Source organism: Lissotriton vulgaris, chromosome 1_1 (genome assembly GCF_964263255.1).
Source record: "Lissotriton vulgaris chromosome 1_1, aLisVul1.2, whole genome shotgun sequence".
Taxonomy (NCBI): domain Eukaryota; kingdom Metazoa; phylum Chordata; class Amphibia; order Caudata; family Salamandridae; genus Lissotriton; species Lissotriton vulgaris.
The window spans coordinates 315,513,771-315,532,754 of record NC_141685.1 but is presented as its reverse complement, the minus strand read 5'-3'; the positions used below and the strand labels follow the sequence as shown (position 1 = coordinate 315,532,754).

General features: G+C 40.9%; 1 protein-coding gene across 1 annotated transcript in view; it reads left to right on the top strand.

Moving 5' to 3' along the window:
- The window catches only part of LOC147747111 (vitamin D3 hydroxylase-associated protein-like), a 373,652-nt gene that overhangs the window by 148,457 nt on the left and 206,211 nt on the right, over window positions 1-18,984 (top strand). The window contains exon 5 of the mRNA XM_086952362.1: window positions 16,021-16,227. Coding sequence (XP_086808488.1) covers window positions 16,021-16,227 — 207 coding nt within the window. The remainder of the gene's footprint in view (window positions 1-16,020; window positions 16,228-18,984) is intronic.

The window sequence follows — 18,984 nt, the reverse complement described above, 5'->3', positions numbered from 1 at the left end:
ATCAGACTGGGCCCACAACACCGTGTTCCCCCCTTTGTCCGCACTCTTCACTACAACCTGATTGTTACCCTGGATTTTTTTCACAAGTTTGTTATATTGGACGTTATTAAAATCAACTTGTTCCCTCTTCTTTAGTACCGATCTATTGAGTGTCTTAAGTTCAGTGATAATCCTATCACTGAAGACATCCAATGCATCTTTGGGCATCAAGGGCAGGAATGTGGATTTACCACGAAAGGTAGTAGGAGGGGAACAGTTCACCTTGATGGTCTGACTCACTGTGACATCAGTTTGTGAGTTGTCTTCATTTGCTAAAGACAACAATGTTTGCAGACCTTGCAAATGACGAACCTGTAAGGATTCCTCATTTGTTGTTATTGTCTCACTTTCAATATGCGTAATTGGAATTTCTGGATGTAACAAGAAATATTTTTGCAATTTGATTTTTCTTATAAATTTAAAAACATTAATACGCGCTTGTACATATGAAAAATCATTGGGTGGACAGTACGAGAGTCCTAAAGAGAGGAGTTGTTCTTGCGCCCTGGACAAAGTTAAGTCTGTTAGATTAATCACAGTATTGTCTTGTTCATTGGTCAATTGTTCCAATTTTTGCGAGTTCTGCCTCGCCCTCCACCTCTTTTTGGCGCTCCGTTTCCTGCAGCAGCCTTTTTGACTGCCACTTTGTCTGCTTGTGGAGGAATGTTCCGTGAGCGCAGAGAGTACCTCCGGTCCTCGCTGACAAAATTTAACTCGTCAGCCATGGAGAAATTAGTCAGATCAATTGGAGTTGCATCAGCGTGTGGTAAACTATCTTCGGAACCGCTGAAGGAGGCTACTGATAGATTATCCTCATTCCTCACCACTGGGCCAATAGCAGTCCCTTGATCAGAAGTTGTAGGTGTTTTATGTTGGGCGGACATGGCTTTGCGTTTATATGAATCGTATTTTCGTGAGAAAGTAAAAATACGACCTGTCGCGTAGTCCTCTTTGTCCCTTGCAAACTTGCTGATTTTCCTTTCTTGGATAGTTTGCTCCAACTTAACAAGTCTCTGATCAATTTCTTTACGTGTATTTGCTATTAAATCAGTGTCACCAGTTGCTTTCAAAAGTTCATTAACCTTTGCAATTTCCACTAATAATGTTTCTCTATCAGATTGGGCAAATTCAGTCAAAATCAGTAGCATATTTCTCGATGATTGAAGGCTATTCTCTGCCCATCTCTGAAGCATTTTGGGATCCGGGTTTTCGTAAGTGGGAACAATCATTACTCTCAAACCCCGGGGCACTCGATTTACCTCCAGATATTTGTCCAATGATTTCTTCTCCCACCACTTGGACAGTTCACTACGCAGTAGTTTCTCCAGGGTTTTTAATAGTTCCTTGGTGCTGTTGTTAGTATTTAAAGTTCGTTTTTCTTGAGTATTTGTGGAAGTCATAGTATGTAGGTTTTCATACAGAGCCTCCGCTGCCATTTCCCTACTCCTGAGAGCGTCGGTGGAACACATATTGCAATTAGTGTATACGGCCAAGTATGCCGTCGGATTGCTAAAGTGGCTGAAGAATAGTCAAGAAAGTTCTAATGGAGTTATTAACCCAAACCCGCTTAACTTTATTAAACAGATTGGCGCGCACACACAGTACCTTGCCAGATTCAGCTCCGGGACGCCGCGAGAAGTCAGCCGACTCCTCAAGCTCCGAAAACCACCTCCGGGTCAGGATACTTGGATAGCGCCGGCCAATTCAGTAGAAAAGTCGCGGGGGCACGGTATACAGTACTCAAAGAGTCCAATTGAAGAACGCCGAGGCGTTTCAGTTTGCACAACACGCCGTGCCTCAAAACGATGGGCGGGTCCACGAAACCGGAAGCAAACCAATCCCGGTAATGGAAATGAACAGAAACTCCTGACCGCCAAAGGTAGCGGCTACAGCAGGCGTAGACCTCACTCCAAAAATAGGTGCTTGTAATTGATCTAGCAAACACCAAAAAGCCACATCACACACTTCTGTGCCAGCAATCCATTTTATTTCAGCAAAGTGAAAAGAGCTAGTGCCCTCCCTGACGCGTTTCGCTCCGCAAGCGGAGCTTGATCACATGACGCGTCAGGAGTAGGCAGTGCATTAAATTGAAATTAAAAGCCCAAGCGCCTAAAGAAACAGGACGCAAGGGTTGCAACAAAGCAAATGGTCAACAAGTTCATAATGAAACCAAAAAGTTCAAAACATTGATGTTTGGTAAATGAACAAATATAAATATTACCTACTGGCGGTCGCCAGTAAGTAGTATAGTTAGGATTTTTTTCAATGTTAAATCTCAAAATTTTATTTGGAATAACTTTGGCGCCGGTTGACGAATCTGCCTGAAAATGTCCTCAAAATGGCCTCGTTGAGCTCCGGTCCTTCCCTGAAAGTTTGGAGGGGATGCGTCAAGCGGGGGTCGAGATAAAAGGGGGGTCCCAAAATGCATTTTCCCCATGTTAATTTCCATGGGGCGGTCTACCTCACTTTTAGCCCGAACGGCTGAATGGATTTACACCAAACTTGGCAAAATTGTAGGGACTGGTAGCCCGATGTGCCTTTGCTATGTCTCAAGATATGTGCTCCAGTGGATTTTGAGTAATTTAGGTTCAAAAAAATATATATATCTATCGCAGCGCTCCGGTACGCGCACCGGGGCGCGTACCTGGTGCGCCACGCGACTTGCGCGCGGCAAGCTGATTGGCTCTCGGGTGTCTGTAAACATTCTAAACAGTCCGGAGCGGCCGCCATCTTGTCTCTCGGTAAAATCGAGACACAAGAGGTTGCAAAAATAAAGGGGGGAATTGACCATAAGGGGGCAGGGTAGACCCCCCTGACCCCCTAGGTTTGATATGGGGGCCATAAAAGGGCCTCCCAGGGCAATACATTTTTTTTTTCGATTCGCGCAGGGGGAGCGCCCGGTACGCGTACCGGGGAGCGGACCGGGGAGCGTACCATGGGAAAAAAAGAATGACAGAGTTTTCAAAAAATGAAGCATTTTTGTATAAATTGGAGGTAGTTCTAAAAAGAACTTTTTTTTTGCTTCTTTTATATTTTTTTAATTTTTTTTAACTTTTTCTGAACATTTAAAAAAAATTGGTATTTTTTTCACAACAAAAAAAAGTAGGGAATGCAAAACTGCTCAACAGGAGCAAAAAAAAGGGGAAAAATTAGGGCTGAGGGGCGCAGCGGTGTTCCTCCCTCTTTCGAACAATCAGGTCAACGCTCTGCTCTCCATAACATAGCAGTTGGTCACACTACTTACAATGAAATGTAATATCAGCAAAAACAGGCTGAATATTTTGGATCATCACTGCTGGTCTTCCTCTCACCGATGATGTTGATGCTCCGGTGGAAGTGGAGGGGCAATTGGGTGGTGGATTGCGAGCCAGGGCCCTGGTGCTCTCCCATGCAAAATTAATCGGGTGCTTCCTCTCAACATGCCTGAGTAATGTTGCATTGCCAAAACTATATTTCCGGGTGGGATTTCCACGTGAGAGAACAGTGTCACAAATTTTACACGTGACTTTTGCTGCATTGCATTTTTTCTCCCCCTCTGGAAAAGAGAAAAACTTCCAAATGAAGTGGTCCTTCACTTTTCTCTGTGGGGGGACCTCAGGCAGGAATCCATCTGAAGAGTGTGAGGACTGGTCCTGGGAAGGGTTCTGGGAACCAGACATGGTTAAATTTGTTTTTTTGGAAGGAACAGACAAGAGGTGTTGTCTCAGCAAAAGCAAACAGGTTGTGAGGGAAATGGGTGGGGTGCTTCCCTACTTGGGAAAAAAAACTGTTATTAACCAATGAAAAGTGTTATTTTCAGGTCACATGACCCGACGAGCTTACGCTACGCGCCCCGGGGCGCGCCCAGGGGCGCGTCGCGTAAGCGCGTTGCGCGATCGTATTCGCTCGACTGCTTCCGGGTGCGCTTACGCCGTGCGTATCACACGGACGCGGCTACACGATACGTCACGATCATGAGATTGGCGCTTAAGGGACGCTCCCCAGTGCGCGCCCCGGGGCGCTTCATAGAACTACGCTTTCCGAGGCGCTCACCGGGGCGCGCACCGGGAGCACTCCAAGGCAAAAAGAAATGAAAAAAAAATATACAAAAAAAAAATTGGGCAAAATTGTAGGGACTGGTAGCTTGATCTGACTTTGCTATGTCTCAAGATATATGCACAAGTGGTTTTTCCGAAAATTAACTTTGAAAAAAAATATATATTTGCCTACATTGGGCTATATATATTAGAGCCCAAATGTAGCCCAATGTAGCCCAATGTAGCCTAATGTAGCCCAATGTAGCCCAAAGATGGCCTCCAGAGACAAAAAAAACAAATGTAGCCCAAATATCAGCCAGATGTAGCCCAAATATAGCCCAATGACGAAGTGTTCTAAAGAACATCGAGAGCGCTAACAGTCTTACATGTAAACTGAGACTTATAGTTAGGAATTAGCATTTAAAAAACCTTTGAAATTCACTGAAAAAACCATAGGTTTCACACCAGTTATAGTTAGGAATTAGCATTTAAAAAACCTTTTAAATTCACAGAAAAAACCATAGGTTTCACACCAGTTATAGTTAGCTGGAAATTTTACTGACATAAAACCATTGAAATTCCCACGTTATAGTTAGTTGGACTCACTATAACTTGCGCGGGTAATGCACTGCTGATGACATCACATATTACATCACTCATGACATGGTCAGTGACATCACTCATGACATCACTGATGACACCATCCTTGTGACAGAGTGACTGACCTCCTTTCACTGTAAAGTAACCCTTGAAACACATTTTCAAAAATAGAAACTAACATTTACAAAAAAGTGGAGATACCCATACCAGTTACAACAACCAATTCAGTAATTCCACCATCTGTATACACATCCACTCATTCACCAACAATTCTATATAGTCATTCATACATATACTCACTTATCATATGTAGTGAGACACCTTTACATCCGTTAACACACCAACAGTCTTCCACAACTTGCTCACACACATACTCACACATGCAAATGAACTATTGAACATCAATTATTTTGCATATACAGCTATACACACACTACCACCTTACTTCTAAGGAAACTTACACATACTTACTCTCTTAAACAATCACTTATAGAAACACATACTTATAAAAACAAGAACTCTTTCAATCTCTCACTCTCACATATACTCACTTATATACATCAATACTCACATATACTAGATTAAAACATATGTAGTTACTGATAAAGACACTAGTGAGACAGTCATTCACTTACTAACACATACATATACACGCTCATTCATCCATACAGTCCGACACATATGCTGTCTTCAAAACACATACAAACAGTGATTCAGTCATTGATGCATCTATGTGCTAAGTAACACCCCCACCAAATCAAACAGACAATTATAAAGATACTAAAAAAAACATCTAATAACCCATATAAACACACATGTAGCTACTCATGAACCCATGCAGCCACTTATACACAAAGTGAAACACTGATACATATATTTAAATATTTAAACATTACTCGCTAATATATGTATTCACTAAGATACACTTAATAAGCTAGTTAACCAATCATTTTTTTAAAGAAAACATCCATTTAGACACTTATTTAAACATTTATTCTTCCATTGCCCTTTACATATACATATATAAAACATATTTATTTTTCAGAAAGGCACACATTCACTGAATGGTATCAGTGATGTCATGAGTGATGTCACTGACCATGTCATGAGTGATGTAATATGTGATGTCATCAGCAGTGCATTACACGCGCCAGTTATAGTGAGTCCAACTAACTATAACGTGGGAATTTCAATGGTTTTATGTCAGTAAAATTTCCAGCTAACTATAACTGGTGTGAAACCTATGGTTTTTTTCTGTGAATATATATATATATATATATATATATATATATATATATATATATATATATATATATATTCATATATACTTATATAAACACACCTATGTGTGTGTGTGTTTATATAGTGTAACATAATTATAAAAAATTATTTGACATCATCTTAAGTAAGCTTATATCTTAATATATATATTTATGCATATGTATATGTATATACATATCTATATATGTATATTCAAATACATATACATACACAAATATATAAAAACAGAAAAATACAGCCAATTCAGTAACAAAATATATTCATTACATTAGCCAAAAAAAAAAATATTACAAATTAAAAAAAACACATTTACAAAAATGAAAAAAACATTAAGAATAAAAACATATAATATAAAATATAAAAAATTAAGTAATACTTTAAAATCTATTTACATATTTTAGGAAAAGTATTTGAGTCTGATTATATTACATTTACTATTCACACACTAGTGTAAGCAGCAGTAGGGAAAGCGTTGTACTTCAAAATGGTTACATTTTCTTTTCCTACTCGAGTTAGCACAACAGTAGGGAAAGTGTTGGACTTTTGAGTTGTTACATTTTCTATTCCCACTCTAATCAGCGCAACAGTAGGGAAAGTGTTGGACTCCGGAGGGTTTAGATGTACTATCCCTCAGTAGCGGCTGGCATCAGGGAAAAGTGATGGGACATTTTGGGGTGACAATAACAAAACAAAAAAGATCTTAGTGGCTGCCGGCCACCTCATCACTTTTCTGTTCCTCTGCTAGTGCACAGGCTGAGGCTCCCAGACTCATCTATGGCCAATCAAGACGCTGCTCTCATGCTGTAATACTATTACCGAGCATGAGAGAAGCGCTGGGATTGGCCTGAGTGGGCTGGTTATGCACTCCCACTGGGCTGAGAGCCTGTGCCTGCTTTTGTCCACCTAGCAATGCAGCTCGGGTTGGAGAGATATCTGTGTGCATGTCAGTTTTGTCGTTCTAATACAACCGGCCAAACTGAAATGTGCTCTTGCAGCAGTGCCCACCACTACCCCTCAGTGCTTGCTGCAGTGCTGAGCTGATTACAGCCCAGCCCCTAAGATTCTGCTCCAAGAGGAAAAATAAAATGATAATAGAAATGTTTAATTTACAGTTAATTTTCAAGTTTGCAACTGCTGACAGAGTCGATGCTCCTCTGCCATAATGTAGGAGCCACCACCACTATTCCTACTCCAGTCAGCTCAACAGTAAGGAAAGTGTTAGACTTCAGAGTGGTTAAATTTACTATTCCCACTCCAGTCTAACCAACACCAGGGAAATTGTTACACATTAAAAGTATTACATGCATAAATACATATCCTATTCAATTATTAAACCTTTTGAACACTTACTACAAAACAATTATTACATTACAGTATACAGAAATAAATATATATATTTAAAATATAAATGTTAATATCAAAGACTTAAATAATAAAGAAAGAAAAGATTTCATGACAATAACTTCACTAACTCTAAAAACACAATAATGACATTTGCACTTATTTATTTAATTTCTATTAATACATTGACAAAATAATTTTAAGTAACAAATATCATTTAGGAAACAAATTCTCAAACACTTACCACTGAAAACATTTTATTAACAAAAACAAATATGGACAGATTATACAGAATTAATTTCCAATTATTAAATTATGTATAAATATAAATTGATACACAAATGTAGTATATTTGTATTTTTTTACCTAAAATAACATTACAGCATTACAAATACATGTTTAATAAACATATAAGGAATACAATACATATTATAATAAATTAAAAAGTTCAAAACGTACCCAAATATAAATATATTAGGTACTATACATAATTAATATTCATTTTTGTTTACATAAAATAGCAATAAATCAAAAAACATTTAAATGAATTCAACTAACCACCCTATTCCACCTCAAACCTAGCAACCCACAACTAAAATATAACTTAAATATATCAGCATTACACTATTTACAGAATTAACAATACATTAAAAAACGAAATAAACAATAAAAAACGAATTAATTAAAGTTTAACACTTTGCATAACTTAAAGGGCTACCCACACTATAGCCCTATAAACCCAACTACCTGCTACTAAAATATAACTGATAATAAAACTAAATAAAACATTACATTTAAAATTCAATATATAGTATAACCTAAAACATTGGCATAATTATCAATAAATACATTTATTAAAGACACAAAATAATTTAACAACAAACTAAACTTTTTTCAAAATTAAATAACTTCCCAACCCGTCCCCCTAAAAACTAAACAACCCGATACAACACAATAAATCATTAATAATATTTTCCAAAAACGAAATCACTTCAAATTGCAAATTACAAACTACATTTTTAAAAATGAATAACAATTATACCGACAATTCTAACATCTAAAATTAATATATTTAACTAAAGCACATTAAATAATTAAAAAATAATGTTTTTTACAACTATATTACTGAGAACAATATTAAAAACAGCAATATTCCTAAAAGCTATGAGCATCATTACAATGTGGGGTAGACGCCATAGCGGACTGGAACTGCCCGACCATAGGTCAGTGGTTCCAACCTCTTAATTTGGATGCAACCCCCCTATGGGCGGTCAAAAACATCCTTTGTACAATGGCAGCTTGTGCGGTGGGCGGAAAGGGCCCGCAGCACAAGCTGCCATTGTAAAATGCATTTTTTTCACATCCCTGCATCGTGTGGCAGGCACTGGGACATGGTGCAGGGATTGTTTATCCCTCATAGCAGAGGCCGAAGAGGGACCCCCAAAGTCACCTTCTGACTGTCTTTTCATGTTGGAAAGGCCAGAATAGAAAGGCTGTCAGAAAGTGCTTTCATAATCCTGATGGTGGAGTCGAGGCTGGCTCTGCCATATTTAAGGGATTGTGATGGCTTCCGACACTCAACGGGCTCAAGGAGCCCATCGAATTTGTGAAAGCCAGTGGAATCCCTCCGCAGGTTTCCATCCGACAGACAGAGGAAAACCAACGGAGTCGGGGGGAACGCCTCTGACAACTGGTAAAGGATATTCTTGACAACAATTTTCTATACCTTGATATTTTTGCATTGCAATATGTTATTCAATATTTATGAGTTCCGATATTTCAAACTCAATATTTTGTCCAAACACCGCCAGAATGTACATTCCAAACATAAAGGCACATTCTTCCAGTGGCACAATGTTTTTGACGATTATATCAGAGCCAGACAGATCACCTGCATCTGGAATAACATGTCACTCACCATTTGTAATATGAATAGAGCATGCATGCATACATCATGGGGAAAACCACATTTCCATAACCAGACGATTGGCCTACCTTTGCATTGTAAGGGCCTTGTTACGAATTTGGCAGTCTGACCGACATAGGACCACTTCTGCCCTGCCAGCTGCCCATAGCACTGGCGGCCCAAAGACTGCCGTATTATGAGTTGACAATTGACCCAGCAGTGTGGAGGCGGGGATAATGCCGCTGTAGTGAGTACATTTGCCAATATATGTCAATGCCTGTGTGTTCATTTTGACTGCATATGTGTGGAAAAATACCATATACCTATTACTGGGTTTCAGCCCATATGTGGGCAATCCTGGCGATGAGTATATGGTACAAAAGGGAATTACCTGTAGATCGCGCTTATAGGGTCATAATCCTCGGGGTGTAGATCCTGCAGTGAAGGGGGGACCTAGAGAAAGGAATCCTCTTCAGACTCTGCCAGGAAGAACAAGAAAGGGGCGTGTACGCACCCAAATACTTCTTCACCACCACCTCGAAGCAATCCGTCGGACTGCCGTGGTCAGCTTGTGGAACAGGCAACTCATAATATGGACGGCAGTGCAGCTCCCCTGTACCGTTCTATGGCACTTGCCTTTCCCAGATCGCAAACCTGGCAAACGGCTGTCTGATAGCGGTCTCAGCAGTCTAGGGGCAGTCTTCACAAAGGCGATCCACCCAACTTGTAATACTGTGGTCGGACCACGGAGCTCTCCATGCTCGGACCACCAACTCAGCAGTCCACGGGACTGCCAAACTCATAATATGGCCCTAAGTCTGAGTGACAGCTGGCAACTACTGGCCTCACATGTATCCTTCATCAGACAAGAGATGTGTGTCCAACAATGTCAGAGCCAGAGTTAAATTAACTCTTGGCTCCTGCTTTGCAGAACCAGGCTTGTCAGACTTCAATGTGCCGCAACCCTTGCAGCCTCCATCTTGCCTTTAGTGGCACATGATTTGCATTCAAGATTTGGAATGTTCACTATTACTACACGCAGGCTCTCCCCCTATGACAAAGCCCCTGGTGGTTCCTTTAGAAGTGAAGCTGTTCCAATGACGAGGGGGACGTGTATAATGCTTGGTGCAGTAGGCAATTGAATCAGTGTAAACAAATACCTAGAGGGCAGAAAATGGTACATTTAGTGCCTGGGAAAATGTAGCCGTTCTTAAAGAGACTAGGGACCAGATGTAGGAAGGCTATTACCGGTCGGTAATGGCCAAAATAAACACATTTCAGCCGTTACCGACCAATAATAGGCTTTTCTGATGTAGGGGCCGAAATTAACGATTTCTATAATTTACCGAATCGGTAATTTAAGGAATCGATAAATTACCGATTTCTTAAATACCGATTCGGTAAATCACCAAATTCCTAATGTAGGGAGCACTTAAATGAGTGCTTATCCCATGTTAGGATTCGTTATTGACCACCAACTACAAGTTGGTGGTGTATAACGAAAACACCCCAAAAAGCAATTTTATGCAAATTGCTTCAGTGCCATGTTGCAGGCATACATGCCCATAGGGCCTGTATGTCTGCAACATGTGCACCCATACCCAATTGAGGGGTGCAACAGGGTGTCAAAGTGACACCCTGCCACCCTTTAATGTTTTTCCCCTTTTACCGAATCAGTATTTACCGATTCAGTAATTGAATTTCATTCCTATGGGCCTCCAGGCCCATAGGAATAAATGGCAATTACCGAATCAGTAAATACCAATTTGGTAAATACCGAATCTTAACGGTTCGGTAATATTTACCGAATGATTTGCTACATAGCATTTACCGATTCGAAAATACAGAATCTATAAAATTCGGTATTTTCGAATCTGTAAATGCTATTTACCTACATCTGGCCCTAGGTGAGCTATAGGGGTGCTTAGGGGATAACACCTATAAGAAGGCTGCTAAGGAAATTGTAGTTTGGGCTTGATAGCTAAAATGTCAGCCAGTAATAGTCAAGTGTGCAAGAACTGCTTTAAAACACAAGCCTATTCCCTGAACAAGAAATAAATTGCTTAACAATCATATATCCATCAAAGAACACATCACCCCCAAGAGCAAAACTGCATGGTTTTAATTCTCCTTCTTTAAAAGGGTAAAATGTTCCTTTCTGTGTGTGACTTCAGAACTGCTGTTCAATCTCTCAGATTCTTGTTTCTTGATGGAGGAAACGTGTTGCTACATGGCTTTACCCACTCCACCTTTGTTCCCCTAAAATGCACCCTACAAACCGCAGCACGCCTCATCAAGATCCTGAAGACATTTGACTACATCACACCTACCCTTATGGAACTCCATTGGCTCACACTATATGCCCTTATTCTCTTCACATCTAGCTGCATCATCTACAAGTCCACCATGAATGACACCTAAGCATATATAGCAGGCAAACTAACCATCTCCTGTGGATATTGAAACACCCTCACGGAGACAAAGAAAGCTAAAAAGGGAAAACTCTGAAAAAATGGCCTAAGCACCCAGGAAGTGGAACAACATCATCGCTGTATCCATCAGAACTACTCCAAGACTCCTCCCATACAGGAAAGTGCTAAAGAATCACCATTTCAAGTCAAAATATAGCTTCGGAATGCTTGTTCCACACTACTATCTTTGGTTGCAGGCCTTCCCTCCTATCTGTAAATAATTGTAGATTATATTACTGGCCTCTGACCCTGTGCAGTGCTCTGTTGCAATCTGCTCATGTTACATTGGCTAGAACATTAATTTTCCATTCTCTTCAGTGTTAGTAGGGGGTGTAATCTGCTTGCAAGATCATCTTGTGTATGTTCAGTGCTGGTGAAATTTATAAAATACAAGGACACATAGGGGCAGATTTACAAGAAAGTGCGTGTTGCAAGCTATTTGGCTGCGCTACTCGGAGTCACTTTAAAAGCACAGGGATGCGACATATTTACAACAATTTGTCGCATCTCTGTGCTTCCCCCTGCACTGGCGCACAAACAGCTGCCATGCACCGGCACAGACACCCTTGCACCACGGTGCAAGGATGCCTGCGTCTTGGGGAGATTGTTTATGTGAGGGAAGTGCTCCCTTTCTGCACATAAACAATCAGAAATTGTGTTTTTCAACTTCTATGTGGCTGCATTAGCACATATTGAACTTGCAAAACATCATTGTTTTACTGATTGTTTACATTCAGTAAGGGACACCTTCCTGTACATAAACAATCACCAGAAGTGATTTCCTCTTTCTATGTGTGCTGCAGAATGCAGCACACAAAGAAAGCAGAAAAAAACTAGGAGAAATTAATAATTTTCTCCTTGTTGCGTCTCCTTACGTCTCTCCTCCGGAGGCGTAGTATTCACACACATTTCAAGATTTACGATTCCTCGTCAATCTGGAAATCCTGGTTCTGGGTGTTGCATGGAAACAACCACAGCAGCACCCATGGAACACGCCATTCACGAAAATATGGCGCAGTAAAATGCACCACAAGGATGTCACAAAAAGTGACGCACCGGTGGCCAAGGGGCTTGTACATCAGCCCCATAGTTCCTAACATACGTATAGCTGCATTGTTTTTAGTCTATATTGTAATGTACATTATCTCAGTGAATTATCTCCCATCTGTCCCATAGCCTCCTTATGGCAGAAACAGTACAAATACCTTAGTGGTGCCAAACAGGGTCCTGATTTGAGGCTTTCTGCATACAGTTATGCAAGAGTTTCTACATGTCTTAGCAAATATTATAAACCATCAAATGATGCTGGAATGCATTTAGGAAAATTAGACCAATAGATTAGGCAGGTGTGATAACCAAGGTTTGGGGTGGCCTTATTTTTATAGTTTTAATCGTTGAGAGATTCAGTATTATTATTTTGGCTCAGATGAATTCATGCTGGCATGATCTCATCTGATTTTCCTTTCACAGCTATTACTCGAAATGAATATGATTATCATGATGACACATTGCGTACTTGAGGCTTTATTCGGGTAAATGTTCTATCACAAGAGTGTGGGAAAAACACAAACTAACCAAACCCCAGCAGCTGTTTGCCTCATGTGTGCCTCATGAGTGAGTTTGCGCAATATTATAGCGCAAAATACGTCCTCCTGACAAAATTGGGCGCGACGCAGCTCCAGCAAGGCTCGGGGGTGCCCCATTCAACTAATGCTGCATCAAGACCTACGCCTGCTTCAAGCAGGCGCAGGGTTTTGACGCAGCATTGGCCAGAAAGTGACTGAGTGAAATCTCATAGATTTCACTCAGCCACTTTCAGGAGGCGTTCCTGCGCAGGAACGCCCCCCCTGCGCAGGAACGCCTCCTTATGGCGCAGTGCTTTACAACGTGACGCATCTCCTAGATGCGTCACGTTGTAAATGGGGCGCATTATTTGCGCCGCAGTTGCGTCAAAAAAAAGTGACGCAATTGCGGCGCAAAGAGGCGCAACGGCCTCATAAATCTGCCCCTAAGTGTGTACCTGTAATTCGAAGCCTGCTTGCTGGAGAAGATGTCATTCTTTTTGGTCTCCACTGGTCTTCCTTGCAAAGCACCTGGAAAGGTGCGACAGGTGCAGATCTAAAGGCGTACTACTTGAAATCTCAGTAAAGTAATCAATAGTCTGTCCAATAGGTCCATCAGGATTTACAATATATATATCCACTTCCAAGCCTTTTTGCAAAAACCTACAAAGGTGGCTGCGCTAAAATAGGAAATAAATTGGGTTAGATCCCAAAAAACAGACAGAGGCTCAACAAAGCCACTTTTGTTCATATTGAATTGAGATATTTAGTTGGAGGATGTGCATCTTTAATCCCTTTACTTGTGAGATAGTTTTATTGGCAATGTAACTCTTCCTGCAGGCTTCAACTTCGCATGTACCCAGGTCACAATTTTGGAGAAATATGCTCATTGAGAATGGATCCTCTGTTCAAGCACACTCTCTTTTTTCCCTATTGATAAAGCATTTCCTCTAAAATCCCACCAAACATGGAGGTGATTCCCATGCTGGGGTCATATTGCAAAAGTGCCCGGGGGCACAACGGGCGTTGGCTCCCACTCTGATCGCCCCCGGGACACTTTAGTATTACAGAAGGGGATTCAGATTCTTGTGCGTCCCCTTCTGTAAAATGCCAATAACTGGCACAAATAAAGACCCAGCACTATCATCAGAGAGCATTGCCTCATTTGCATTGGAGCATGACCAATGCAAATGAGGCAATCCGTTTGCCTCAGCACCCACGCCATATTACAGACATGGACACAAAGCTAAAAAAGCTGTCCAGAGGCACACTGGCAGGGTGACACCTAAAAGGTGGTGCACTGTCAGTGTGTCCCCTGAAGGCAGCCCTCTGGAAGGGGGAAATGGAGTCCCATAGACCTCCCAGACATCGCCTTGCGGTTAGGTGCAGTCACTCACTACACCCACCTGCAAGGGGATCTCTATTCCAGCATAAAAGTGCAGGAGGGTTTCTGCCAGCACTGTGAAACATGGACTAGATTCAAATCAGCCACTCTGTTTTTCACATGAATGAGCTGCCCCCAGGACAGAACAAGTTTGCGGCTGTCCCTAATGCAGCACATTTTCTTTTTTTTTTTAAAGTGCAACCGGCACATAAAAAGGAAAATGTGGAGTATGATATGGCCCATGGTAGGGAAGTTACTCAATTATTTACTGGAGTAAACTTCTGACCATATCTGGGCTGGGAAACGTCAGACCTGACCTTGAGAATACTAATAGATGTACATGATTGTAGGAAACGTACAAGCACACCGCACTTTGAAATGCCCAGTTTCCACACCTTTAGTGAGTTTTGTAAGTGCAGATTAGTCTGCAGTTGTAGCTCCTTTAACTATTTACTCCCACCACGAATCCCTTCATGTAGTTTTGACAGTCATAACACAGTAGATGTGATCATAAACCTGGTCGTAAATGACCCAGTTTACATTTGTGCATATGGCCCTGAATAATATACCATACCAATGTTTGTGTGTGCACTGATTGTGGATGCTTAAGGAAGGGTTTCTGTTGGGATTGGCTGGTTGGAATGTGGAAGGGAGGTTTGGAAGGTGCAGCACGGGATGACGACACTGTAGTGGGAATGTGTAAGGAATTGTTTAAATATGGGCAGTTGATATTCCTCAGGCTGCCCTGCTGGTTGTACTTTCCTTTATTGGAATAAATTCTCTTGTTCCTGAGTTACATGACTCGTGTATCATCTTTACCACAGACTTTTCAGTTTTCTATGTATTACTGTTTGAAGCAAGAAAATGTTCTCAGAAGTACCAATTATCCGCAGAGGTCATAGGTTAATTTGAGGGCTCAGGAATCTACTGAGTGTGACCCCCCACAATTACTGGTGCTCTCATAACATCATAGCCTGATAGTACACAACGTCGGTGCATGTGGATGATATGGGTTCTGATTGCTGATAATGGTAGTCAGCATAACTTGGTCTCTGTGGTTAGCAGTAATGCAGTTCAGGTGGTAGGAGCAAAGTGTGGCTGTTACTGGAAGGATGGCGGGGGATCTTGAGCCCAGTCCCGCGTGCGGCAGCTAGTTGTGTTGCCAGGTCTCTAGAATCATCTTGGAAAAGCATTCCTTGCACTTGCGTAAATATCTGCTCATCCTCAGAACAAGAGAAACAAAATATCCTAACCTGAATACACCCAGGAGAAACTCAAAAAAGTAATTACTTAAATGTATAACATTTATTTCCAAACAGGTACACATTTAAAAAAGAAGAAATTACCCATGCTCACATTGAATCTTGCAGATTTGCATGCACAGTTCTTAAATTAATATTTTTAACTTGGATCCATTTAGCTTTGAATGCAGCAACCCAATATATGGTCAAACTCTGAATCCCTTGAACCACAAGAAGACACCTGGTGGTTCCTCTGGAGGGGAAAGTGCTCTGATAGGAGGCGGAGGATCATTGCTAGGGTTCGGCTCTGATATTGGTGGCAGCATCCGGGTTCCGGCAAGTTTCTGTGGTCTGTGCGGCTTCAAACCAACAGGAGGAAGACTGAGGTACGTAATCAGAACATGCATGGATACAGGCTGATACTTTTCAAAGGACTCCAGAGATGTGTTCAATTTTTCCAAAAGTCATGAGGTGCACTGAATGATTGTGCAGGATTCGGGTTGAGTGTGCTTAAAATAAATAAAGGGCAATGTTTTACAGAAACGTAGTAATAATACAGTCATATTCTTTACAGCTCTTCATGCTTTGCATTTGGATTTGCATCAATTCTTTTGATAACCCCTTGCTTCAGCCTTAAAGGAATCCCATGTTATATGGAGGTAGGAGGTAGGGTCGCTGTTCAGGGCGAAGAATTCATTAGCGAAAGTAATGAAAGAGGAAGAGAAAAGAGGGTCAAGAAGAGAATTATTAAAACACCAGCGGGAGAACCTGGGATGTGGAGGGATCCAGTCAAGGTCAGTTATGATTGGGGCATAGTCAGAGATGACAATAGGTTCAATAGAGGAAGCTAACACATTTTGAGAGAGAAAAATATAATCTACATGAGAAAGGGAGTTGTGAGGAGGAGAGAATAAAGAGAAGTCAAGATTATCGGGGTGAGAAAGTCTCCAAGAGTCAACAAGGGGTGATTGGGAGATAGTATCAAGAAAGTGTTAATGAGTTTTATGGGAAATGAATCTTACCTGAGATTTACTGTCAAGAAAGGTATCAACAACTTGATTACAGTCGCCCCCTAGTATAAAGTAATCATCTCTAAACTGAACATATTTCTGCGTAATCATAGGCCAAAAGGAACAATCAGGATGAGTAGGGCCATAAACATTGAATACGGTTAAAGAAATGTTATTATTCACAGCTTAGTTTACAACCATCCTCCTTCTGCATCAATCTTTTGCAAAATAACTTTACAGCCCAACCTTTTTTTAATTTTAACGCTTCAGAAGGTGGGTCTATATAATAGAACCAAATCAGGATTATAAGAGGCAAGATCGGATAGTATTCTCTGTCTCTTAATTGGGTTAATAAAACCTTTCACATTCCAGGAAATAACTCTGAATGCAAAACCATCAAAAATACATAAAGAACAAAATATGTAGTAATAAAAAGATGAAGTAAGATATAAAGGTAGAGAAAGTGAAGAAAATAGAAGAACCAGCGAGATTTTAAGATGATAGAAAAGAATGCATTGAATGGAAGAGACAGAAAAAAGATGAAAAAGAAGGCAAATAAGAAAAAGGAAGCAATATCATTAAATGGGAGAGGTAAAGGGATACAATAAGGAGGGAGAAAAAAGAGAGTGCAGATGAGAGAAGACAGTACATGTCAAAAAATGGCGACTGTAATACGTACCTTGAGAGGAACAAAGGGAAAGGTGAGAGGTGGCACGGACAACGAAAATAGCACATCCAACAACGGGCAACACATCACATCCGGACATGAACTAGGTATAAACAGGATCAGGAACAATACTCGGAACATAGTACAGTTAGATGGACCTGTTAAAGAAAAAATAAACCATGGAAATGAAAACAAGAAGAGCAATCGAAATAATGAAAATAAAAAGTAAAACACTACAATATTATGTAATGAATAACACCACAGAAGAAACGGCAAAGTCAAGGTATCGGCGGAGGATCAGCAATCTCCATAGAAGAGGTGGAGTGTGACTAGATAAATCTTCAAAGGTCGACCAGATCCTCAAAAGTAGAACTCTTGTTGAGAAAAGTGACTTTAAGAGGCATGGATGGAATAAACCATAGCGTGCACCGAGGGACTGAAGAGCCGGAAGAATGTCTAGGAATTCCTTGCGTAGTTTGACGGTGGCTGAAGAGACATCCTGAGAGAGATTAAATACCTTGGTGCCAAGCCACGTTAGCTGCTTTTTGGATTATCACCAAACGGGCTTAGGCAGAAGCAGCAGAAGAAAATAAACAATGACCCAGTCTAAGAGCACTTTGTATATACAGTTTGGTCGAAGAGGGGAGGCCCAAGAACTGTGGTAAAAAGTAAGTAAAGTACGCAACAGGGTCATCCCCTTCAAGGCCTTCAGGAAGGCCATAAATACAGAGGTTGTTCTGACGATTCCTATTTGCAAGGTCCTTGGTCGCCCTTCTCAATTGGCAAACCTTTTTCTCCAAAGAGGAAATTCTGGAAGAAGAGTCTTGTACGACATCAAGCTGCTGTCCCACTACCGTGAGGTGGAATTTCATTGAGGACCATTTGTTATACATGGTCTAAATGTGAGAGTTTGTTTCCTAAATGATAGGTCTGAGGGCTCATATTTCCTCCAAAATAGTATCCAGAGAGATCGGAGAGACAGCTTTAGGAGAAAGAGGATCCTGTTGAAGTCTCTTGGCATTGACTGAAGGAGATTGATATATTTAGCTGCCATGGTCACTAGAGCTGTGGAGGAGGAGCGAGCTCCGACTGCAACCTTAGAAATTGTGGAAGCAATGGGAGATGAGGAGGTAACACAATCAGGTATCGTAATGTTGGACGCCTGCTTCTTAGCGTAATGAAGTCAAAATTTGCACACACCCACTAAACAGAGTACGAAGCAACCAGGAAGAGGTTAATACGAAAGGCGTCATAGAAGTGACAAGAAAAGATACCTTACATGAACAGCCAACTCAGTAACTTTCAAAGTGTCCATTGCTGATAGAAACTCCAGTAAAGAAAAAGGTGATAAAAGTGAAAGAATGTCGAAAAAAGAATGATTAAGCGCACAATGAGGAGCAACTTGAGGAAAAAATGCTGAAGTAAAAAGTCACCTAAATATTTTCTGCGGGACTTCCGTCAGACAA